Source organism: Aspergillus bombycis, assembly GCF_001792695.1.
Source record: "Aspergillus bombycis strain NRRL26010 chromosome Unknown contig00031, whole genome shotgun sequence".
Lineage (NCBI taxonomy): Eukaryota > Fungi > Ascomycota > Eurotiomycetes > Eurotiales > Aspergillaceae > Aspergillus > Aspergillus bombycis.
This window is the reverse complement of record NW_019170033.1, coordinates 213,351-237,544: the sequence shown is the minus strand read 5'-3', so window position 1 is coordinate 237,544 and position 24,194 is coordinate 213,351. Positions and strand designations below refer to the sequence as shown.

General features: G+C 49.6%; 10 protein-coding genes across 10 annotated transcripts; 6 read left to right on the top strand and 4 right to left on the bottom strand.

Annotated features, from left to right (window-relative positions):
• Positions 1-1,906: 1,906 nt before the first annotated feature.
• ABOM_004588 (SDR family oxidoreductase) lies at positions 1,907-2,836 on the top strand (the record flags this gene model as incomplete). Its single annotated transcript, XM_022531717.1, has 4 exons — positions 1,907-2,220; positions 2,277-2,384; positions 2,440-2,596; positions 2,648-2,836. 4 exons carry the CDS (start codon positions 1,907-1,909, stop codon positions 2,834-2,836), a joined length of 768 nt encoding a protein of 255 aa, XP_022390214.1.
• A 307-nt stretch (positions 2,837-3,143) lies between these two features.
• ABOM_004587 (NAD(P)-dependent alcohol dehydrogenase) lies at positions 3,144-4,141 on the top strand (the record flags this gene model as incomplete). The annotated part of the gene is made up of 2 exons (XM_022531716.1): positions 3,144-3,374; positions 3,485-4,141. The coding sequence occupies 2 exons, from the start codon at positions 3,144-3,146 to the stop codon at positions 4,139-4,141; spliced, it is 888 nt and encodes a 295-aa protein (XP_022390207.1).
• Positions 4,142-4,717: 576 nt separating this feature from the next.
• On the bottom strand, positions 4,718-5,895 carry ABOM_004586 (uncharacterized protein; the record flags this gene model as incomplete). Its single annotated transcript, XM_022531715.1, has 2 exons — positions 4,718-5,633; positions 5,684-5,895. 2 exons carry the CDS (start codon positions 5,893-5,895, stop codon positions 4,718-4,720), a joined length of 1,128 nt encoding a protein of 375 aa, XP_022390206.1.
• An 851-nt stretch (positions 5,896-6,746) lies between these two features.
• On the bottom strand, positions 6,747-8,461 carry ABOM_004585 (MFS allantoate transporter; the record flags this gene model as incomplete). The annotated part of the gene is made up of 4 exons (XM_022531714.1): positions 6,747-7,118; positions 7,175-7,374; positions 7,436-8,177; positions 8,273-8,461. 4 exons carry the CDS (start codon positions 8,459-8,461, stop codon positions 6,747-6,749), a joined length of 1,503 nt encoding a protein of 500 aa, XP_022390209.1.
• A 551-nt stretch (positions 8,462-9,012) lies between these two features.
• On the bottom strand, positions 9,013-12,258 carry ABOM_004584 (uncharacterized protein; the record flags this gene model as incomplete). Its single annotated transcript, XM_022531713.1, has 4 exons — positions 9,013-9,953; positions 9,995-10,127; positions 10,183-11,925; positions 11,980-12,258. 4 exons carry the CDS (start codon positions 12,256-12,258, stop codon positions 9,013-9,015), a joined length of 3,096 nt encoding a protein of 1,031 aa, XP_022390208.1.
• Positions 12,259-12,765: 507 nt separating this feature from the next.
• ABOM_004583 (uncharacterized protein) lies at positions 12,766-14,724 on the top strand (the record flags this gene model as incomplete). The annotated part of the gene is made up of 4 exons (XM_022531712.1): positions 12,766-12,871; positions 12,936-13,706; positions 13,768-14,034; positions 14,093-14,724. 4 exons carry the CDS (start codon positions 12,766-12,768, stop codon positions 14,722-14,724), a joined length of 1,776 nt encoding a protein of 591 aa, XP_022390211.1.
• Positions 14,725-15,315: 591 nt separating this feature from the next.
• ABOM_004582 (galactonate dehydratase) lies at positions 15,316-16,647 on the bottom strand (the record flags this gene model as incomplete). Its single annotated transcript, XM_022531711.1, has 3 exons — positions 15,316-16,063; positions 16,128-16,239; positions 16,302-16,647. The coding sequence occupies 3 exons, from the start codon at positions 16,645-16,647 to the stop codon at positions 15,316-15,318; spliced, it is 1,206 nt and encodes a 401-aa protein (XP_022390210.1).
• An 832-nt stretch (positions 16,648-17,479) lies between these two features.
• On the top strand, positions 17,480-18,918 carry ABOM_004581 (aldo/keto reductase; the record flags this gene model as incomplete). The annotated part of the gene is made up of 8 exons (XM_022531710.1): positions 17,480-17,548; positions 17,608-17,754; positions 17,835-17,939; positions 18,004-18,212; positions 18,255-18,339; positions 18,410-18,465; positions 18,524-18,669; positions 18,746-18,918. The coding sequence occupies 8 exons, from the start codon at positions 17,480-17,482 to the stop codon at positions 18,916-18,918; spliced, it is 990 nt and encodes a 329-aa protein (XP_022390213.1).
• A 738-nt stretch (positions 18,919-19,656) lies between these two features.
• Positions 19,657-21,691, top strand: ABOM_004580 (MFS transporter; the record flags this gene model as incomplete). Its single annotated transcript, XM_022531709.1, has 10 exons — positions 19,657-19,935; positions 19,999-20,041; positions 20,095-20,258; positions 20,315-20,509; positions 20,562-20,737; positions 20,798-20,875; positions 20,943-21,149; positions 21,204-21,271; positions 21,324-21,419; positions 21,483-21,691. The coding sequence occupies 10 exons, from the start codon at positions 19,657-19,659 to the stop codon at positions 21,689-21,691; spliced, it is 1,515 nt and encodes a 504-aa protein (XP_022390212.1).
• Positions 21,692-22,611: 920 nt separating this feature from the next.
• On the top strand, positions 22,612-23,754 carry ABOM_004579 (glycosyltransferase family 31 protein; the record flags this gene model as incomplete). Its single annotated transcript, XM_022531708.1, has 1 exon — positions 22,612-23,754. The coding sequence occupies one exon, from the start codon at positions 22,612-22,614 to the stop codon at positions 23,752-23,754; it is 1,143 nt and encodes a 380-aa protein (XP_022390228.1).
• Positions 23,755-24,194: the final 440 nt, after the last annotated feature.

Below are 24,194 nucleotides of genomic sequence, written 5' to 3'. Positions count from 1 at the left end.
TTGGGTCTGACGCAGCTGTTGTCGTCGACCTCTGTGTATCTACATATCCGCTATCGTGGGTCTGAGGCTCGTATAGAGCGAGGCGTGCCTGAAGGTCCGAGACCTTCCTGTGCATAGTATGTTAGAAGCTCTGTAAGATAGCTATTGACTCGTAGTTTGGAGAAGCATACGCCTCAGAGATCAGGCGTCTATCTTCTAGCACTGGGAAGGTGCATTCCAGTTCTCGACGTGTGCAATACACGCATGGATATTGACCAGAGCATTTGACCCTCTTTTTTCTGCACGTGTTGCATCTATAGAACCAGTTAGTTAACAGGACGGGAAGATAAATTAACTAGACACACCGCACGCTATTACCATCTTTGGCTTCTCTTTGCGGCTCATCCGCGGCGATGAGGATTCTGCACCGGCCAAGAGATCCAGGAAAAGCCCCGGCTATGCAAGGATTTACGGTGGAAACTACGGTATACAGTTAATAAGTTTGTATAGAAGTCACGAAAACATAAATCAGTTGACCAGCCCAAAGTCCGGCTACCCAAATCACTGGCACGCATTGGGAAGCAATCACATAACGAAGTAGGGAGGAACACTTGCGGTGAATCTTCAGCGTGGCATCGCTAGTACAAGTTATATGATTTGTAAAGTGTCTCTAGCTCTTCCTTTACAAAGTCACTTGAATATATACAATGATGTGACGTACAATTTCATATCAATTGAACTGTTCATATAAGACTGATCACTTGACCAGATGGGTACCCAAGCGCAACCATGTTGTTATGAATATCACTACTTGAGTATGTTCGATACTCTGGATAGACTCAGAGAAAGTAACATCCATGTAACATTGTCCATGAACTTGCAATGTACAAACCGGGAGATTGTTGTTGATCGCGGTCACAATTATCTATATCAAATCCTATGAAGCATTGGTTGGTGTGCAGAATCGAGGAGTTGCTCATGAATGATAGGAGGTGGACATAACCCTGACAGTGCAGGGTCTGGGGACACTGGCCAGAGGCAGCTTCCCAGAGCCGGATAGTCTTAAGGGTGGACGCAGACGCTAGCATCTTACAATGCCGTCGGATAGCAATCTCCCGCGCCCTACTTGTAAGTTACATCCCAACAGAACCACACTGATGTATTGATAGCGCGTTCTCTAGGCAAGGAAGCAAGGGAACTAGCGCCTAATCAGTGGAATACAAAGATAAAACCCTTATATATACTAATGTATTCTTATGTATATTATAAATCAAGGCGGGGTATTCTATACTCTTGTAGAAAGGCACAGGCTGAAGAACCGTAGATTACAGAAGTATTATTATATCATATTATACAAAACACTTAAGTCTCTCTTACACTTCCAGATTTATCTTTTTCTAGTAATTTTACTAGAATAATCTCTTTTGTAATTAAATATATAGCAATATAAATAGTTAAAATACGTGAAGACAATGAGAAATTTAAGCTTTCGCTCAACTTAAAGCGAGCGGGTCCAGCAGATTGCACAAGGTAAATCCATTGTGCACGTGACCGTCCGGGGATTGGAGATAACCGGCGGTCGGTCGAGGCCCCGCGCTGGCTAACGGTGATATCATTGCTTCCTGGATCCATACACAGTATTCAACCAGCATAGTAAGGAAGAATTGTATGACACTGAGCGCCTTTAGCGTGCCAATTCGTTGAATCCAGCTTACTCTCGCGTTTCACTAGTGGGAGAAACTAATCACCGCGACAACATTGCAAGCCGGTCGAGCCGAAATATATATCGACTACGTTCTAGTTGACTTTGATATCAACACTCCGACAGATACATAATTTCCATACATCCGTTGTTCTATGACATACATCAGCAAATCAACCATACGTACTTATTCTCACAATACCATATAACCGACGTAGGCAGACCATGGCCAGCTATCTCATCACCGGATCCTCGCGGGGTCTCGGCCTCGCCCTCGTGTCGCAATTGCTCTCCCTCCCCGCGTCGCAAGTCGCGTCCATCTTCGCGACCTCGCGGTCAGGCCAGCCCAGCCCTAGTCTCAAAGAGCTCATCGACCAGTCCTCCGGACGCGCCTCATATGTCCAGCTCGACGTAAGCGACACCATCAGCATCCGAACAGCTGCGCGACAAATAGAGCGCCAGCTGCAAGGCCGGGGGCTAGATGTGCTGATCAACAACGCGGGGATCCAACCCGTGACGAAAGGGGGCCCAGAATACATGTACACAATACACTGTCTTTCACCCGAGAAAAGGCGAGTTAATTGTGATTGAACAGGGACAATCTGAACGACGCATTCAACATCAACGTGAACGCACCCCATGAGGTAACCCGTACATTCTTACCGCTGCTTCGCAAAGGAGAGCGAAAGGTCATTACCAACATGTAGGACCTTATCTTATCTTCCCAGAATATAGAAAAGCGAAGCTGACGGAGATAGATCCACGACGTTGGGTTCCATTAGCAAGGCCTCGCCTTTCATGGCGAAAACGACCCCGGCGTATAACATCACCAAGGCGGCTTTGAATATGCTGACTGTTCAGTATGCGCTGAGTCTTGAATCTGAGGGCTTTACTGTTTTCTGTGTTAGTCCTGGGGTACGCATCCCCTATTAATTGGACCCAGCAGCCATGCTAATTAGACGCCAGTGGTTAAAAACCGACCTAGGTGGACCCAGGGCGGATCTACCGGTCGAGACTGGCGCCGAGGCAGTGATGAAGATTATCCTCCAGGCCAACCACAGGGACACGAATGGGAAGTTCCTCAACATCCATGTACCCGGGTGGGAGCAGACGCAGGGATTCAATCAATACGACGGGGCGGAGATACCCTGGTAAACTTGATTAGAATAGAGTTTTTGTAGGCCAAAAGGGCGGACGAGTAGAATAATCAAAAATCAAACCTTGACCCTGGAAGCTCCAGACCGGGAAGGACGAGAGAGTGGTGATGTAGTGGTGGATCCACATCGGTGATGCAACTTCAGCAACCCGAATGGTACAGGTACCATGACATCATGAAATGCACCAGGTATAATAAATAACAGACCATGTCTTCAAGGTCCTTACAGAGGCCCAACTCTGAACAAATCAAGTATTCCATCCCCGCCAATCAATCACGTGTGAAAATCCCCCACACGCACCAACCATGGGCTACGACTTCACCGTCTACAAAGGCTCCAAAGACGGGTCCATCCAGAAATCAAGCACGCATCGGGATGAACTCCAAAAAGACCAAGTGCTCGTACGCGTGACACACTCCGGGGTCTGTTTCACAGACGTGCACTACCGGCATGCGGACATGGCGCTGGGCCACGAAGGCGCGGGCGTGGTCGAAGCAACGGGGCCGGAAGTGCAAGACCTCAAGAAGGGCGACCGGGTCGGCTGGGGCTACGAGCACGACTGCTGCGGGCGGTGCTCGCGGTGTCTGACGGGGTGGGAGACGTTCTGCCCCGAGCGGAAGATGTACGCGCCGCTGATCTGGACCAGGGCTCGTTCGCGTCGCACGCCGTGTGGCGCGAGTCGTTCCTGTTCCCGATCCCGGCCGGAATCAAAAACGAAGACGCGGCGCCGCTGATGTGCGGCGGGTCGACAGTGTTCAACGCGCTGCATGTGGCGCAGGTGCGGCCGACCGCGCGCGTGGGGATCATCGGCGTCGGGGGTCTGGGTCATTTGGCTATTCAGTTCGCGGCTAAGATGGGCTGTCAGGTCGTGGTATTCTCCGGGAGTGATAGTAAGAAAGACGAGGCGACGAAACTGGGCGCTACGGAGTTCTATGCGACTAAGGGCGTGAAGGAGCTGAAGGTCGAAAAGAAGTTGGACAACCTCATTGTCACTACTAGCAGTCAGCCGGACTGGAATCAGTATGTTAGCGTCTTGAATCCGGGGGCAGCGATTTCGCCGCTGTCGGTCGACTTGGAGGATTTCAAGTTCCCGTATATGCCGCTTTTGGCCAATGGGTTCAAGGTCTTGGGCTCGATCGTCTCGGCGAGACAGGTCCACCGTGATATGTTGGATTTTGCGGCCTTCCATGGTATCAAGCCTATTAATATGACTTACCCGATGACTAAGGAGGGCATCGAGGATTGCTTGAAGACGTTGGAGGAGGGCAAGATGAGGTATCGGGGGTTGCTCATTGCACAGTAGTGTTGGTGTATCATTAGGGAAATTATTATTGGATATATGTGTACATTAGATGAACGAAGACTGATAATTAACCTGCAAGTCAGCCATCACTACCCTCTTTCCATTGAAGAAACTGAAGCAAGGACTTTCGGGAACATAACAAGCCAAAAAGGAACGAAAAACTCTTGATAGTGACGATTCCTCCGCGAGAGTATCAGGGAGAGGATCTTGGAAAGATGCCCCAGGTCACGATTCACTTCATGTTGTGATACATGTCGAGTGCTGACCTACACCTAGTAGTTGATGTGGCTGCCATAATATACTAAGAAAGTATCATATAAATCGAAAAAATGGTAATACTCATACACTAGTTAGAACTGAACGTTGATCCAGTACAAGATCGATTGTGCATTGGATGAATTTACAACTACTGAGTGTAATAAGTGAGCATGCAATATAAAAGCCATATACCTATGTACTCTCTCGGTAACGAAGATACAGGATGAATTAAGCTATCTGGGGGTATGTGATATTGGTTCGTGAATATTATGTTAATATACATTAAGTCATTACAAGATCCCTGCGCCCCGGCCCATATTAGGGCAACATCTCTCCATTGCTTACATCTCCATTCTCTCCCCGCTGCTGCCTGTCAAAAAGAGCTCGCGCTGCCTTCGCCTTCATGGGCTTCTGCTTCAACATACTCCGGACCAGTGCATGCGTCAATATATTACTCACAGACTGTCGTCTCGACACCCCCTGCCAAATCCGACGGTCATATGTCATCAAATAAGTGATCTCCGCCCTGTCCGGCGTCTTCATAAAAGCCATCCGCCTCTTCGGGGTAATATTCTTTATCCCCAGGACCCATTGCAGATTCGATAGAAAGAACTGATCCAGCTCCAGCTCCATCAACCCATCACACAACCGCAGTAACCGCCAGCACTGCTGCACGTATCTCCGATCCAGATTCACACCCACCTCGTCCGGATCAATCATAAACGAGATCTTGGTAATCAACGACCGGGTCTGTGGCCGAATGCACGATAGGAAGTTGATAATGACAGTGGGGTTCTCGAATGCAAACCAATTTTCCGTCCAGAACACATGCGACGCCTCTTTATAAAACCGTCTGTTGATGAGGAAAATATGAAGATTCTGTCGTCGCGCACAGAGACACTTGAGAGTTCGCAGCGTGGGATGCGGCTCTCGTTTGGCCCGCACATTCGACGAGTAGCAGTTATCGCACATGTACTCGTTCGTCATGGGAGGCGACCATTGGCTGCGCGCCGGCGACACAAAGACAGGGCGTGTTGGGCTCCAAGCGTACGAGCGACAGTCGGCGCAGGCGAAGTTCATGTTGCCCTCCGGGCCCCCAGCGGTATGGGCGGGACCCGGGTATTCATAAAATAGTCGCTTGCATTGGAAAGTGTGGTTGAAGCTGAATTTGCATGGTTGCACTACGAGAAGACGGTAGATGTGGTTGCGCACTTCGGAAGGCAGGGCGAAAAATCTGGGATCGTCAGTCTCGGTCTGGGTCTTGGAACTGAGGGTTCTGTGTACCTGTCCAAGAGATCGGGTTCGGTCTTTTGCGCGACGATTGCTTTCTGTCTGGCTTCTGCCTCGGCCGCTGCTTGCTGCTCGATGATGGTGCGATGTTTGAGTCTCGCCCGTTGCACGCCCTTGGGTTTTGACCTGCAGCGGAGTCGCACTGCTGGATCCCGCGCGAAGGGATTGCGCGTGATGAGTTGAGGTTCGTAGCTGGCGACTGCCATGATTGATAAGTTGTAATCTTAGTCGATTAAGTGGACTGATTCTGATGACTGTACCTTGTGGTTGGCATCTCCACAAGGGATTGGAGTCGATTTTATACCCCGCGCTTTGGTATGATATGGTCCCGTCTATTATTAGCTTCCGGTAGCTTGCTTGCCAATCGTTAGATAAGGTTGAGTCATTGGGCGCTCGTATAAGTCCCATCGTGGTGGTGGCATTGACTCATGTCTCACACTGTATGCCAGTCAACTGTAAGGCTAAAGTTTGGCAAAAGTCTGTAGAGCATGGTGATCTTCTGCAACAAGCTTAATTAATGCCTCACTGTATAAAAGACCCTGAGAACCACTGCAGGGATCGCCGTCGTTCTTGACTACCAAGACCTGGTAAAAAAGAACGGTCCAGACCGTGTCCGTGCACGGCAGAAGAAATCAAAAAAGACCAACCTGTAGAAACTGAATTCCCCAACTTTTCAATAGTTATTCCTGCCGGCAGCACAGTTTAAATGATATACTATCTAGTGAACAAAAACGCTATACGTGTCCCTGACCATAGTCAATGCTTATACTGCAGCTTATAGTCATACGTAAAAAGGTTTAGTCTTACACCTTTGGATGTAATGGCCTTGATTATACAAGCTGCTCAACCCTTGGCCCTTCCAGTCAAAGATCGGTTACAGTCCTTGTATTAGCTGACTAAGAGCGCTATATGTCACTCCATTTCTGCAGGTTTAAGCACAGATGTCATTGTAGCAAGATACACTGATGTTTGCGAATCGTTGGAAGAGTGCTCGTTAAAGGAACCTAAGAGTGTGCCATTCTTTGACGATCGCTGGTCTCTCATGAACGAAAGAGCCCTAGAACACATAACGGAAATTCGAGTTCTCTTTGTCAGTCATGTCTTCCAAAGCCCCCGCCAGATGTTTGGAGTTGGACGCATCTTCGTTGACTCTTTGACTCGCATCTCTCTTTTTGTTCTCAGCCCTCAGATGAATCCATAGCAAAGCCACACAAACGACCTCCAAAAGGTGCGAAACAACCATGCTCCATATCCCAAGTGAGTAGGTGGGCTTCTGAGGTTCTTTGTAGAAGAAGGGACCGGCGATGTTTCCCGCGCAGTACCCAATGAACAGGATACCACTGGACGTCACCTTTTTCGTATGTCCTGCTATGTTCGTAGTAGTCAACGATAGAAGCATCACGAACGACGCGTTATAGGAGCCTGTTAGCTGCATACGAGTCAGAATCAGGTATGTTCCCGGAAAAGGGTGACAGGTACTCTTACGTAGTAACATATGAGGCGGCCAACTTTGGCACTCTGAGGCACGAAGCGGAGGCCAAAAGCAGCGGCAATATTAGGTGCCAGAAAGATCAGGAGCATGAGGCATCTACTGCTGGGGGGCATTTTGGCGTTGACCCAGACACAGACTAGAATGACTGCGGAGATGAAGATCCCGTATGGTATTTGGAGCAATGTGGTGCCGACTGCCACACGTCAGTCAGATGGTTTTGTTTGCGCGATGTTCTGGAAGCCTGGAATACTTACGGGTGGAGAATCCAAACCCTTGAATGATAATGGTACCAAAGTTGGTGACTCCGCCATTGACAATGGCCTGGAAGAAGGCGATCAAGAAGAACAGGAGAACTTTGACATCGGTGATAGCTTCAAGGAATTGGTAGAGCTTGAATTGTCGGTTCTCAATTCCGGTCTGATTCTCTCGCAGCCGGTTAATCATGATCGTTCGTTGTCCTGGAGTGAGATAACGGGTGTTGATCGGTGAATTGGGAAGGACCACGAGCATGACGATTCCCCATGCCACACACAAAGCCCCAATGATAATAAATTCATATTTCCAACTAGGTAGGGAGCCTTTGATTTGGCCGATTCCATAACCAAGCACACCGCCGCCTGCGATGCCTAATCCGAGGGCCGAGTACCAGATTCCAATTCGCATGGGTTGCTCGCTTCTTTTGTACCACATGCTGGTGATGATCATGAAAGAAGGATCTGCACAGGCTTCTGCAGCACCACTAAGCGCCCGGAGCACGGCGAGTGTGGCGAAGTTTGGTGATACGGCTTGTAGGGCGAGGAGGACGCCCCATGCCATAATGTTTATGCTCATGTAGGTCGCGGTGGGGAGCCGTTGCATCAGAAGATTGGTGGGTAATTGCCATGCCAAGAAGCCAAAGTAGAAAATTGAGGACAGCCAGCTATACTGATTACCGACAAGGTGTAGGCTATCTTGAATCCCGAAGATTGCGGCATATGAGAGGGTAGTTTTGTCAATCTAGTACGCCAGATAGAGAACGGTTAATTGGGAACATCCAGAAAGCTTCCCGTGCTGGACATGTGTCATGTCTCTCAGAACAACTGACGACTCACATAAAAGAAGATGTAAGACACAGCGAGACAAGGTAGAATGATCCAATCTATCTTGCGTAGGAGGCGCTTTTCTTCATCTGCGAGACTAGTAGGATCTTGAATCTCATCATATTCAAGGAAAGCATCCTTTGCGTGGGACGCATTCTCGACATGGTCCACGTTCTGTTTATATGCAATTTCAGTAGCCATGATGAAAATAGATGTATGTATGCACTTGGTTGACAGAACGGGACTTGTATTTGAGGAAGAAGACTTGGCTAGGAAAGCGTATATAGCGTGATGTACTGTGCTAGCGTTGATAGACACTTCCTTAGCAGCGCGGAAAACTGGGATCATGTCGAGTCTAACCCCCTCATTGAATTCCTTTCTGAATCAGGAATCGGAAAAGAGACCTCGGAAGCACCGGGTAAAGCCTTCGGAACTCTCCCCATTCGCCATTGGAGTGTCTCAAATGCCATGGTTTGTGTTTGACGTAGTGATCGAGTTGGAGACCCAAGGTATCAAGTACAAGCTTAGAAGGTCGGTTCTGTCGAAGAATCGAAATGAAGCCGTATGTGTGCTAGACGTCTAGGGCAAGAAATGGCTTCGCAAAAATGGGAGAAAGTCTTATCATAAAATGCTACATGAGATAGAAGGGATAAGATATGAAAGCCTGAGAGGTCACACTCTATATTGCAAAGGGTTCATCTAACTGAGTGACAAGGCGGGATTTACAACAGATCGTGAACGCAAAACATTGATCACCACCGCGGTGCCCAGGCATCCACAAATCTCTTGATTAAGCCAGAATCAATCAATTCTACACCACTGTCCAGCGAAGGACTCGCGCTTTCCGTCCTCTCCATGGCAAATGATAGCCCTGAGCGACCAGGGGCGTCGTTGTCATATTTCTCGGCGAAGAAACCCAGCAGTTTGATCGTTGGGTTTTTCTGCGGATCCTGTTCGGATTCACGCAGACGCTGCACCCATTCCCTCTTGGGAAGGATATCAAACTTCAAGCCCGCCTGCTGTAGAGCGGGCAAGAGATCCTCCGTCCATCGGAAAGTCCTGGAATTCTGAACATGGTAGACTACGCTGGGGTCGTGAGCAAGAGCCTTGGCCGTGTCATTGGAGACGATCCCACTTAGCTCTAAAATGGATCTGGCAACCACATCAACAGGAAGCCATGCCGGGGTCTCATCTAGCGCTGGCAACGCCCCCAACGTCTTGGCGGTCTGCAACATAAGTGGGATCGCCTCAGTTGGGTTCCAATATCCAGTGGCAGTGTCTCCAACGATCTGTCCAATTCGGAGAATCTTCGCTACCATTCCAGTAGTCAGCGCGGCGGCATGAACAATCCGCTCAGCCACAAGCTTCGACCGAGCGTAACCCATATTCTGGGCATGTGCAAGTTCAGGGATGGGACCTTCCGCGATCTTGGCCGGAAGAGGTGTCGCGGCAGCCGCAGAGATCGAAGAGCAGAAGTAAAATTCAGCGGGTGAAGATCGGCGACTCGATAGACAAAGGTTGATCAGGTTCCGAATGCCCCTGATATGTTGTTGCTCAAAACTGCGAACGCCCAACGTGAAGTTTACGGCCCAGGCTGAATGAATAACATGTGTCAACGAATTACGCAGTTCGTCGAGGATGGTGGATGGAAGACCTAGGTCTCTTTCCCGAGGGTCGAAGGGAATGCGGCAATCTTATACGCGTTCGTAATAGGTAGAGACCTTGAAGATAGACTCGAAAGCACGCGATCTAGCGCGTTGTGCTCGGAGGTTGCGCGCACAAGACAGAAAACCTTTTTCACTGAAGGATTGTGTAATAGTTGAGAGAGGATGTATACACCTAATGACCCGGTAGTACCCGTGAGGATCTAGATGGACACATCGTTAGAACATCTATGAGGAATGTCAGATCCGGCTACTTACCACCACTTGATCGCTAGATGGCCGATTGAGAAAGGTTGAATATCGAGTGACCATTTGTGACATTGCTTCCAACTCGCTCTCATCAACGCAGTCTTCTCCGGTGCGTAGCGCATTCAGATGCTTGGCCAGCTTTTCAATGGTGCCGCAGTCAAAGACAACATTGTGCGCGAGAGAGGCACCACCGATGTCAATCTGTGACTGGAAAATACCACGCGCCTTGATTGCTTGTAAGCTGTCGACGCCGGCCTCGAACAGATCGGTGTCAATTGAGATATCGGAGAAGCCAAGATCCTTGCGGAACTTATCCAGCACAAAGCTTGTCAATTCCGGCAACTGTAAAACACGACGGGGCCCGTCATTGCCACCGCCATTTTCGAATCGCGCATACGCAGCTTGAATGAGATCGTCGAACTCCATATAACACTTGTTCCGGATCATGGTTCCCTTATCAGTCATTGGGTATGAGCAAGAGTGATCCAGAATGATGACCATATTGCGTGATATTTGACTGAACGCTTCGGCATTTTCGTTGGCTGCCTCAATATCGGGCCAGACTCGATCCAGGATTTCCTCGGATGAGAGTCCCTCAGACTCGACGCTAGGCACCACAATCAACCCAGGAAGTGGCTTTGACACACCGAACACGAGGTTATCCTTGACGAAAATGCTTTGTCGGATACGATGTTCGATCGGGACAGGAAGAACCTTCTCTCCATTCACCAAAGTGACCCGATCGTCAATGCGGCCTAGGTACTTCCAGGCATCAGGGATAGAGGGGTGCTTGAGAAAAGTGTCGCGGGTGTGGAAAGAGTTTGGAGGGTCGTCAGAGTTGGAAGCGACTTTGGATCGCAGTCCATCGAGAACGATACACTCGTAGGAGCCGTCTTCAATAAGCTTGAATTGCAGGAAAGGCTTCACATTTGCCAGTGGCCGAACGTAATTCCAAGCCTTGTCTTCTGGGGGTCGTGCGGATGTCATCAATTGTCCTAGCTCAGTGGCTCCGTAGTGGCTGATCAGCCGGACGCCGGCATTTACTAGCAGATCACCAAGAGCATCAGGGCAGCTGCTGCCTCCGAAGAGTACTTGTTCACATTTTGCCAGTTCATTGACCCCCTCGTCCGTTTCACTCAGGAGCTTTAAGACGTACGGCACGCCGTGAAAGCTCTCTGGGGCAGCGACTTTCATCGTTTCCAACACATTCTTCCCAGTCAGCGGCAGGTTGGCGTTGTAAATTGCGATTCGTTTCCTTTTGAAGAGTGAGCGGAAGAAAGTAGATAGACCATGGTTGTGGAAGAGTGGCAGAGTGAGTAGGGCTCGATAGCCCTTGCTCGTACTGTAGTTGGAGATGCAAGCCCCATGGGTTTGGAAGATCGGCTTGGGAAGACCAGTGGAACCGGAAGAATGGACAATAAAAGCCCATTTTTGGGAAGCTTGTGGTGTCTGATATGCCTGTGAGGGTACACTCGATGGCTCCTTGGAGTAGTCTGAAAATCCCGGGATTAAAAACGTGGACACAGGTGCCTGCTCCACCACTTTTTCGACCGCCGTTTTGTTGGACTGTGCGTATACGATGTGAGTACATTTGGTTAGAGCCAGTAGGTTGGAATATGCCTCGGTGCTGAGGCGGGTGGAAAGTAGCAGAATGCTGTATCCCATTCGAGACAATGCGAAGAGGGACACGATGTAGTCGAGATTTGAGGGGCCGAGGATAGAGATAACACGGTTCTCCATGGGGTGAGAGAACTAAACAATAATTAGCAATCAAATATCCTTCATCTCACCTTGATTTGTATTTACCTCTGGAAGACCCGCTAACCCCAAGCGCTTGACAGCGCCGTTGGCGAACCTGTGCAGGTCACGCGGGGTATAATATTCATAGTCGCTAACACCATGCGCACTCTTTGGATAGCCAACGAGGGGCTCATCTGGCGCATCCCGCACCAAGTTCTGTACAACGTCGTCGATTATACAGGGAGGCTGAGATCCGTCTGCTGGTGGACTTGGGGGCAGCTTGTGAGTGAATCCAGCCTTCGGGCTGTCCTCACCCAGCGACTCGAGTGTAGTTGAGTATAACATGATGGGTGGTCTTTGCGATGCAACTCCTCATTGAACACAATGGGTCCGACCAAAAATCCTAGTAAGATGTTTAAGTACTAACTTAGTCGAATAGTTATCCATGAGCCTTTACATTATCAAGCCGAGTAGCCAGAGAGCCAATCGGATAACATTGAATGGAGGCTTCGACCTCCCGATGCTTTTCCGGGTCCATCCTCTCATTTCCGTATCCCATATTTTCGGCTATACGGAAATTTGGCCAAGTCACAACGGAAAATATGCCACTAACAGCGAGACGAAGGAAAGCACAATACAAGCACTGGAGGTAAACGTGTGGGGGACATGGGTTCATTGAACGAGACGCTCGGATCCCAATGTAGCCTGGGCGTAGTATGAGAAAACGGCAATCGGTATGCTTATGAACCAAGAGAGAAATATCCGACTCTCAGTACCCTATAAGATAGTCTGACCTCGAAAGGAGAAGCAAAATACCCACAGCGCACGATCGCTTTGATAGCAGAAAGAAAAATGACTACGAAGCATTTCATCAACGATGGCACAACACTTGTCCAAGACGCTTTGCATGGACTAGCCCTCTCTAACCCTTCTTTGCGATACGACGAGGATATCAAAGGTAAGGTTACAACCACTATGCCCTTCTCTAATGCCACATAGACGAGGAATGCTAATGGCGAAAGCTATAATAAATCCGCGCCATGACGGGAACAAGAATGTGACGATCATCTCGGGTGGAGGAGCTGGCCACGAACCCTCTTTTGTAGGTCTAGTCGGCGATGGCCTTCTCAGCGCCGCAGTGTCAGGCTCTATTTTTGCGTCTCCCAGTGTGCACCAGATCCAAACCACAATTTCTCGAGTGGGTGGCTCCGCGGGTACGCTGCTCGTGATCATGAATTATACGGGCGATGTACTGCACTTTCATCTGGCCGCTGAAAAGGCCCGCCTTGCTGGTTTCGACACTGCCGTGCTAGTCGTCGGGGACGATGTGTCGGTTGGTCGGCGGAAGAGCGGCAGAGTCGGTAGGCGAGGTCTTGCAGGTACTGTCCTCGTTGAGAAGGTCCTCGGGGCCCTGGCAAAGCAGGGCAAGATGAATCTCGAGGAGCTCCGCAAAGCTGGTGAAGACTTGGCCAACAATCTTGCCACTGTCGGTGCTGCATTAGACCATGTCCACATTGTGGGGAAGCCGATAGCAAAATCGACAGACAACGCAGATCAGGTTGAAGTGGGCATGGGAATTCACAATGAGCCAGGGTGCTACGTGATTAAACCACAACCAACTATTTCGGCACTGGTGGGTCAAATGTTGGACATGCTATTAGATCCGAATGACTCGGATCGAGCTTATGTGTCATTCTTGGACAAGCAATCCATTTGTTTGATGGTCAATAACTTGGGAGGTGTATCAAACATTGAGTTTTCCGCTATAACGAAGACTGTAGTTGACCTGCTTGGTAAGTATGGTAGAATGCCTCATCCGTGGATGCTCTCATCATTTCTGATCTTCTGAGATAGGTGAACGGGGCAGCAAGCCTATTAGAATATATTCCGGGGCCTTTATGACCAGCTTGGATGGAAAAGGCTTCAGTATCACACTCTTGCAAGCCACTCCTCAAGTTCTCACCGCGCTAGATGAGCCCGCCACCACCCCAGGGTGGAAGGTGACGCCAGATCTCCATCAAGCTCATGCTGATGGTCAAGCGCCACATGGGAATGGCGTACTTCGCACAAGTGAGGTTGATTCGATAAAACCGTCTCTCAGATCACCGTCTCTACTGAAAGGTATGTTATCTCCCAAATCATGTCCATAATTGACAACTGACCGATACTCTTTCTATAGTTAACGAGAAAGACCTGATGGCATCTCTCAAGAGGGCTTGTGATCGGGTGATAGCAGCCGAGGTAGAGATTGATCAAGTCGACTCACTGGTGGGCGATGGAGATTGCGGATCGACATTTGCACGAACTGCTCATGCAATCCTTCGGGAAATTGTTAACAAAGATTATTATACCAGTGACAGTGGAGATATCATCAATATTCTTGAGACTCTGGCAGTAGTCGTCGAGAACAATATGGACGGTACTTCCGGGGCGCTTTATGCAATCTTCCTAAACGCTCTGGCTGCCTCTCTCCGGGCTGTCGGCACCAAACTACCCCAAGAGCGACTGGTTGAACATTCAGATTGGACCAAGGCTGCTGGTGACGCACTCCAAGCTGTACGCCAAGCTACACCTGCTTCGGTAGGAGACCGCACTGTCATGGACGCTTTAGAACCGTTCATAGCATCCTTACAGTCTGGTTCACCATTAGCTGCAGCCATTGATGCAGCACGAGAGGGGCGTGACAGCACAAAAGGGATGGCTGCATCCCTTGGCCGCGCTGTCTACGTACCCCAGGAAGTATGGAGTAAGGTTCCAGACCCTGGGGCGATGGGCTTGGTGTGCCTTTTGGAGGGGATTTTGGGTGCCTGAGCAGGTCTTATAGCTCGATTGTAACGTTAATACTGTTTACATTTACCGTCAATAAATTGACACCTGTCGACATGCTTCATTTGACAACTCGATAAGATCAACCAGTTCTACGAGCATAAGTAAACACTAAATTAGAAGCTTTAGTGGTGGTGCGATATTGGCGTGAAGGTTAGCATGATATAATACATGTAAGTTCCATGGCTCTTAACAACATCTGATGCTCCGAGTATCAGAACTTAGGGGGGGAGGGGGGACCAATTCCCTCAACTCTGTAATAGCCAAGAAATCGAGCGGTTCCTAGTGTGCGATTCTAGAAATGCTAGACATAGTAAATCTATCTTCAGCGGATTTTCCAACATCTATACCTGTATAAATCATGTATATGCTGTATTGTATATACTGAATTCATTTTTTATATATAAATATGTATAATATAAATCTATAGTTAATACACCTGAAGCAGCGGACAATCAAAAAGCCATCTTGCCGTAGTACTCTTCTTAATTGCGAATGGGCCATCTATATCATGATTCTAGGATTTTTACCCGTGGGCTATCTGAAAAACACCGCGACGTGACTGGAAGATACATCTTACCATTCTCTCCACTCACCCCCAGGACCTTGAAAGCACGGGCTTCTCCAAGCTTTGGCACCAACTGCTGCAGCTCTAATCCTCTCCTCGTCAATCTCTATGCCTAGACCGGGACCCCGCATAAGATCCAGCATGCCGTCCTTGACTGTCCAAACTTCGGGGTTCTTGATATAAGTCCCGATATCCGCCGAGCCATGATTATAGTGGATGCCCACACTCATTTCCTGAATCGCAAAATTCGCCGACACGGCATCAACCTGAATATTGGCAGCTAGAGCAATCGGGCCGAGAGGACAGTGCGGTGCCAAAGCCACATCGTAAGCTTCACCCATGATGGCAATGCGCCGCAGCTCGGAAATACCTCCAACGTGACTGATATCAGGCTGAAGAATACTGACAGAAGCCGATTCTAGAAATGGCTTGACGTCCCAGCGAGAGTGTAGGCGCTCGCCAAGCGCAATCGGAATGGGGACCAATTTGGACAAAGCAGCCACCGACTCTGGGTGCTCGGAGAGCAAGGGCTCCTCGATGAATAACGGCTCGTGCGGAGCCAGCTTATGTGCAAGCTGGATGGCCATTGCCTTGTGCACCCTGCCGTGGAAGTCCACACCGGCATCTAAACCCAGAGACTTGACGGTCTTCAGACGCTCCACGGATGCGTTGAGCGCGGCGGGTGAGTCTAGCCATCCAAGATCTTCGGTCGCGTTCATTTTCACTGCTTTGAATCCCTGTGAGATACGACCGCGACTGGGTGCAAAAGGACTATCAGTTTACATAAAATGATGAAGACAATTCAGGTGCCAAGTCTCACGCTTGTGCCTCTACATCTCCAGGGCGATCCCCTCCTATCCAAGCATAAACCCGTAGTTTGTCACGGACCTTCCCGCCGAGTAGCTCGTATATGGGCACACCAAAACGTGACGCTGTAGAGTTATGAAAGGAATCAGCCCACGATACCGGTGCGGTAGGTGTTGCTCGAGCTCACCTTTCAAATCCCATAGAGCAATATCGATGCCGGACAGAGCACTCATTAGGATTGGCCCCCCACGGTAGAAACCCATGCGATAGCCATTCTGCCATATATGCTCAATGTCACTAAACAGAAATGAGTACGCAGTCAAAGAAAGGAAAAAGAGAATCGCAAAAGGTTCATACTTAGCATCCAACCCAACAAATCGCTCGACAAAGGCGTCGAGACAACCTTCAACCGCTTCAGTATGACCCTCTAGTGAAGCTTCACCCCAGCCGACATTGCCCTCGGAGTCTGTGATTTTGACAAACAGCCATCGCGGAGGCACTCTAAAATATTCGATCTGCTTGATTGGAGCCATTCCGTTGTTTGATTTACCTGTGAATGGATGAGGACGGTTGACAATTGAGATTTCCAATCTGAATGCAACGACTACGGAAAGCACCCAGCTTGACTTCGCGTTTTCGCTACGTCAATGGGAATCAAAAACTTAATAAAAGTCGAGTCATTTGACGGCAGTACTCGTCCACTCCAACAATGTGAGGACCGTACAAAAGGGGTCTGGAATATTTTCCGTACAGCCAGTACTTGCCGAGGCGATCGCATTTCGGACCCGAGCCTCGAATGTCACCTATTGTCGTAATATCGGAAAAGCGTGTACTCGGAAAATCTGGTATCCAAGACCATGAGTGGTCGGCAGACCGGGTTCTTGACAGGCACCCGACCCGAACCCGCTCTGATTTTGGCGTCACTGGTAAGCAGGTACCAGCGACTTGGCCGAATGAGAAGTATCTACTCTACTCTAGCTAGATCTATTATACAACCTGACGTATCACCGTACTTCTTAAAAGCTCTATATCTCTCGTCATATACCTTCAACGGATCTTTTGAGTATCTATACAATCTAGATTTTTAAGTTTCAACATCATCTCATCTATTATTGGTAGGAATCAAGGATATCTCGAGTTCGGGCGGTTGCAGTGGGGAAGTTAAGGGAATCCGGAACCATTTCCATATTCTGGTTTCCGCTCACTTATCCGAATCTCGGCTGCTTCACTTATCAACGAGCAAAACGATCTCTTTGACGCGTTTATTGTTAGTGCCTTTGACGTTTTGATTAAGCCCTCTCTCCGGACACACAGATACATTCCTAACCCTACTCTTTCATTCTTGAATCATCTTTTTATGCAACAATGGCTTCAGGTCGGACCTTCAAGCTGAGTAGCGGGTACAGCATGCCCGCCGTTGGCCTGGGCACATGGGTATGTACCAGACACAGGAGAGTATTCCCTTCGGTCAATTACTGATATGGGTGCTGCAGCAATCGAAGAACGACGAAGTCTGTCAGGCGGTGAAGACAGCTCTGGAAGCAGGCTACCGACACATCGATGCGGCAGCTGTATACGGCAACGAAAAGCAGGTGGGAGATGGAATCAAGGCGTCCGGGGTCCCGCGCAGCAAAATCTTCGTATGTATGCCCAAGGCGGCACACCTGCTGTCCGCAAAGCATCCCGTGCTACTTACTGACAACCGGATTCAACTCTGTAGTTGACCAGCAAGCTATGGAACACCCACCACCAACCTGAGCATGTCGAGGAAGCCGTGAATAAATCACTTGCTGATCTGCAGACGGACTATCTGGATCTGTACCTGGTAAGTTATATTCTGCTATGTTTCTCTTCGAGAAGGCTACTAACTTGATCGATTTCTGGCGCAGATTCACTGGCCAGTAGCCTTCCGACACTCCAATGAAACCATTCAGCCGGTCGATGCCCAGACAGGCCTCATCGACGTGATTGATGTACCGATCAAGGACACCTGGGCGGCGATGGAACGTCTGGTGGAGCAAGGAAAGATTCGCACAATTGGCGTCAGCAACTTCACCCAGGCCAAGATTGAGGAATTGTTCAAGACGTATATGACATTGTCCAGACTGAAGCACTCGTCTATAAGCTGACCTAGCTCTAGTGCCAAAATCCGGCCCGCTGTGAACCAAATTGAAGCCCATCCGTACCTCCAGCAACGAGAATTGCTTCAGTGGTCTAAAGACAATGTAGGTGCGCTCTCTATGACACATTCGGGCATACTGTGACCCTGATCCCGATCTTGATATCCTTTCGCAGCAAATTGTCATCACAGGCTACTCTCCTTTAGGAAACAATATTTATAACATTCCTCGGTATGTCCATGCACTTACATAAGAAAGGAAGGCTTATTTACTCATATTTTCCTTCTAGTGCCGTTGACGATGACTTGGTGATTGACACTGCCCGTCGACTGGGTAAAACACCGGCGCAAGTCTTGATCAGCTGGGCGGTTCAACGCGGGACGGCGGTTCTTCCCAAGTCCATTACGCCCGAGCGAATTCGCAGTAACTTCGATGGTAAGATCTCACAAATTGAATTGTTCAATTGTCACAAATATCTGCGTAGCCCGAGCTAATACGTCATCTGCATCAGACTTCGTACTTCCCGAAGACGCATTCGAAGCTATACAGAGCCTGGAGAAGCATCAACGCATGAACTTCCCGGCGAGACTCGGTGTTGATATATTTGACGAAGTCGGCGAGGCCAGCGCTCGTGCAAGTGCATTGGCGTGGGCTGCGGAGCAGAAGAAGCTTGCCAACCATTGAAACTGTGCCTTTCTCAAGCTGGACCGCATGTATATATATACGGACGCGTAGTCTCTTTCCTTCTCATTAGAGTTATGAAGTTTACAATTTGTTATAGAATGAATCACACTTGTAGCCTCTCTGGGGAAAGAAGCTTCGACATCATGCAAAATGCAAGGCAATTACCAAACACGCATTGATATCACTAGTATGATATTTTCACTGAATCAATGAGGTCGAGGGTTAGTTAACATTCGCTGTAAGTATACGGAGGGTTGTCGTTAGTAGCCATAGTGGGTGGACTCTCAAGCAAGAGGATGTAGCAAATCCGGTCAAACAGGCACCATATCGCCCTATGAGTGATTGATGCCACTGACCACACATGTACTATGCCATGAATTGTGTCAGAACGTTTGATTGACGGCTCCTTTTCCTAGCGCGGTCGATCTCGGATCCACTTATCCGTCTCCTGTGGGGCGTCTACTCGGATATGCAGTATACGCCGTTTCTGGAAACGTAACCTTTGAATCCTTGGAAAAGTACTAGCCTCTGCGCTGATTTTGGGCCAATAGCTTACCCCACGGGGAATGTTGGTTACCCCAGAGATTTGGAACCCAGAGCTTGGCCATGCCCAGGAACTTTATATTGGTCGCTTTGCTCTGCTCTTTACGTATTTCCATCCACCAATTCTCTTGGAAGTTTCTTGGCTCTCTTTCTTTTGAATATTTTGAGTTAAACCGAAAATTAGAATCCTAAGTTATGGCCAGTGCCAAGGACCCTGGAAGTAATCACATTGAGCAGTATGGCGTCGATAATCCCAAGGATCAAGACCTGAGGTCAGTACCGACGGCCTTGATGGATTGGTCTCCAGAAGACAGAGCGCGACGGGAAAAAGCGCTGGTCAGGAAAATTGACACTCGGCTCCTGATAATCATGTTGGTTATGTACATCCTCAACTACTTGGATCGCAACAACATTGCAGCGGCAAAGTTAGCTGGACTGCAAGATGACCTAAACCTCAAGGGGGAAGAATACCAGGTAGGTTCATTTCCACTGAACAGGAAATGATATTCATTTTCGAAATCTAACCACGCTTCAAAGGTCTGCGTTAGCATCTTGTTTGTCGGATATCTCCTGATGCAAGGTAAACCTAAGCCTTGCAACCTTCTCGGTAATGCCAAGGGCTAACTACAGTAGTACCGTCGAACATGATTCTCAACAAATTTGGCAAGCCTTCGATTTACCTGCCATCCTGCATGGTGGTATGGGGTGTCATCTCTTGTTCCACTGCTGCCACAAAGGGCTTCGGGGGCTTGTTGGCCGTGCGATTCTTCCTTGGCTTTATTGAGGCTGCTTACTTCGTGAGAAAACACTGGCTCCCACTTACCGATCCCTCTAAGTTGCTAATGCCCTCCAGCCTGGCTGTCTCTATCTCCTATCAGCATGGTACACAAGGAAGGAACTAGGCAAACGGACCGCATTACTATACGCCGGATCATTGATCTCAGGTGCATTCTCAGGGCTAATCTCCGCTGGAATCACAAGCGGCTTGAACGGCGCCCGAGGTATCGCAGCATGGAGATGGCTCTTTATAATCGAGGGCGCACTGACGGTATGTCTGGCCGCTACGTCAGCAGAGGAAATAGTAGTGCTGATATTATTAGATCTTTGTCGCTTTATTCGCTTTCTTCATCGTTCCTGATCTCCCCAGAACGACACCTTGGTTAAGTGATGATGAGAAGGCGCTTGCGGCCTGGAGACTGGAAGAAGATATCGGTGAAGACGACTGGGTCGACAGTGAGCACCAAAGCATGTTACATGGTGCAAAACTGGCTATCTTGTAAGATCGATCATTTATCCTGGAGCTTGGCCGGCAAACTAACAGTGTATGTCCGATCAGAGACCCGAAAACCTGGCTACTGCTTGGCGTCATCTACGGCTGTACATCATCCGGTGCTGTAACCACTTTCTTCCCAAGGTATGAGATTCTCTCCCGAATAGCTCCATAGCTCGTTGTCTGCACATCGAGACTTACTCATTCCAAGTGTGATGGCCGGACTTGGCAAGAATAACATCGACACCTTACTCCTGACGACGCCACCATATCTCATAGGCACAATCATTGTATTGATTCATGCCTGGAAAGCAGACCGCACAGGAGAGCGATACCTTCATCTCTGTCTTCCACCCATTTTCGCTATCGTATCATTCATCCTATACATGGCCGGAAACAACTTTGCCGCTCGTTACATGTAAGTCCGCACAGCTTGCACTACAAATAAGCAGCTATTGACACAGGCTCACAGTGCAATGTGCATCATGCTCGGTGGTATCTATGCCAGCTACGTCGTTGCCCTTGGATACATCTCCAACAGTAAGACATTCCCTTTTACGATATAACAGGTGTCCGATATTAACGATTCTAGTCCTGCCCCGCCCCGCCGCAAAACGCGCAGCTGCATTGGCATTGATCAATTGTCTCAGTAACGTGGCCCAGATCTACACACCTTATCTTTACCCTGGTAGGCTCCCCAGTCAGAAAAGCCGACCATGTGTCCACGATTGCTGACCAAGTCAATGACAAGATTCGGCCGCGCCGCGATACATTACCGCGTTTAGTGTCAATATCGCCATGTGCGCTATGACGATCATTTTTTCAACTGTTCTTCGCGTTTATCTCGGGAGGTTGAATAAGAAGCTGGATCAGGAGGAGGGGGCCAATTTGCCCGCGTATGCTGGTAGTAGTGAAGGGGCTGAGGTGGCCGTTAGTCGTGGATTCCGGTTCTTGCTTTAGAGATCGAGGGTTTGGTGAATTTTCAACTGCACTAGGCTTATTCGATAGACAGTCGTCCGGAAGCAGGAAATAAACATAAGAGTGCAGTCTGTGTTTAGATGTCAATTGTTCGGCGTTTCATATCGTGAATATTCAGATGGTGAGCCTTTTTGACACCTATCCCATGAACATTGAACAAGCCGTGCTTTGGACTGCGTGTAGAGCGAAGTAGATGGATATTGATCATTTCAACTGTTATAAAGATTGCTGAGTAAAGGACAATCTTAATACTCCTAGAAGCGCTCTGAAACTTGAATCTTGGGGCGTATCCTTTTGCTCGAAGACAGATAAAGGTGTAAAATTTGCAACGTGATGGATTCAAGCCATACTTGAATAACAACTGTTCTCAGCGTATAACCACGATTGCTGGCAGACAAGTTCATTTCCGGTAGACCCAAAAGTTTCAGGAAGCTCTTTGGCTCTCATGACTAGAAGAATATATATTAGCACATTGACTGGTGATTATCCATGTCGTGGTAGCCCAAATTCACAATTGAGTTTCTCGGAGAGCCAACTGGAGTCTATCTTGCAGGGACCAAGGTTACCTTGACATCTGGCGCTTGGACGCTGGGTCGAGGCCTTGGAAAAAATAATAGGGAAATAAATTATTGGCCTGCGGGACCCCACAGGCCCACTGCGGGCGCAGGAAAGCGTCCAATAACCCGACAAGCCACATAACCATCGCAAGAAGGAACATCAATCAATCAATCGGCGTCCACGTCAGCTGCGCGACCGGGTCAGGGGTGCCTGCCTGGCCTGGTCCCCACGACGACACACACAAAGCACGAGTCCGAGTTGCCCGTGGGCTTCTTAAGTCGCAACATGGCCTCTTTCGCCCGCTGCTGCTGCTGCTGCCTCCTCGGCGCCAATCCCTCAGCTCCATGACGGCCTTTCGTCCTGCTCGTCATCCGCGGATCACCTGGATCAGCCCAATCCTGGGTCTCCTGGTCATCCTATTCATATATCTCACTCATCGAAATGCCTCGTCCCCGATCGCGTTCCCGCACCGAAAACAAAATGCCGACGCAGACTGCCCCAGCCTCCCCGGCCTGGAGGATGTCCTCGTCGTCCTCAAAACAGGCGTCACCGAAGCCCGCGACAAAGTCCCCATTCACCTCCAAACCACCCTCCGCTGCGTCCCACACTACATCATCTTCTCCGACTACAACGAAACGATCCACAACGTCCAGCTGCACGACGTCCTCGACACCGTAGCAGAGGACGTCAAACAATCCAACCCCGACTTCAGCATCTACAACCGCGTGCGCGCTGCCGGGCGCACAGCCCTGACCACCTCCGACATGAACCCGGACACCAACTCGGCCTTCGGCAAACCGAACAACCCCGGCTGGAAGCTGGACAAGTGGAAGTTCCTGCCGATGATCGAGGAGACGTTGAAGGCGCGCGACGACGCAAAATGGTACGTGTTCATGGAGGCCGACACGTATTTCTTCTGGCCGAATCTGCTGGCCTGGTTGGCGAAGCTGGAGCACCAGCGGCCGTATTACCTAGGGAATCAGATGCAGATCGCCGATGTGGTGTTTGCGCATGGCGGGTCCGGGTTTGTGCTGTCCAATCCGGCGATGCGCGCGGCGGTTACGCTGCGGAGGCAGGATGTGGATGCGTGGGACCGCGTGACGAGGGATCATTGGGCGGGCGATTGTGTGCTGGGCAAGTTGATGGCGGATGCGGGCGTCGGCATGCTGTGGGCCTGGCCGGTGTTGATCTCGGGGCAGCCGAGCGAGCTGGACTTTTTCTCCGAGGGCTATCACAAGAAGCCGTGGTGCTATGCGCCAGTGGCGTATCATCATCTGGGGCCCGAGCAGATTCGAGAACTCTGGGAGTTTGAGCGGAAATGGTCCCGCGAGGGGAATCACGAGCCGGTCTTGTATCAGGATGTGTTTCGACATATCGTCCGGCCGAAGTTGGGAGGCACAGTCGCCGGCTGGGATAATCGCATTGGTGAGACGCCGGGGGGTGCCGAGTCTCAGCCTGGTGGAGTGCCGGGTGCTCTGCTATCGTGATGAGAAATGTGTACAGTATAGTTATACGGATGGGAAGTGTTGGACATCCCATGTGCCCGTGTGGGGCGCGCAGAAGGACGGGGTCGCCTCCGGCTGGATTACGGAGAGAGTCGATCCCCTGGTGGAAGACATGGGCTCCTGTCCTCATGCGCAGTGGATTGTAAGCTAGACGCTAGACCAATGCTTCTTGAAGCTTCGTGGGTGTATAATTTACGCATTATGAGCATATCATCTAAAATCGTAGGCGAGCGGACCGCTTAGTCGCATAAAGAGACACGAATAGCGTCTTCTCCTCGAATCATCCTCCATCGATTGCTCGATGCAATCAACTCATCGCACCCCTCCATAGCCCACGCCCATTTCCGCATGAACCCAGGTGTCGCTTCCCAACTCTCTGCTCTGTACGGCTCTCCCCACAGGATAAGTCCCTGTCTCGAGGC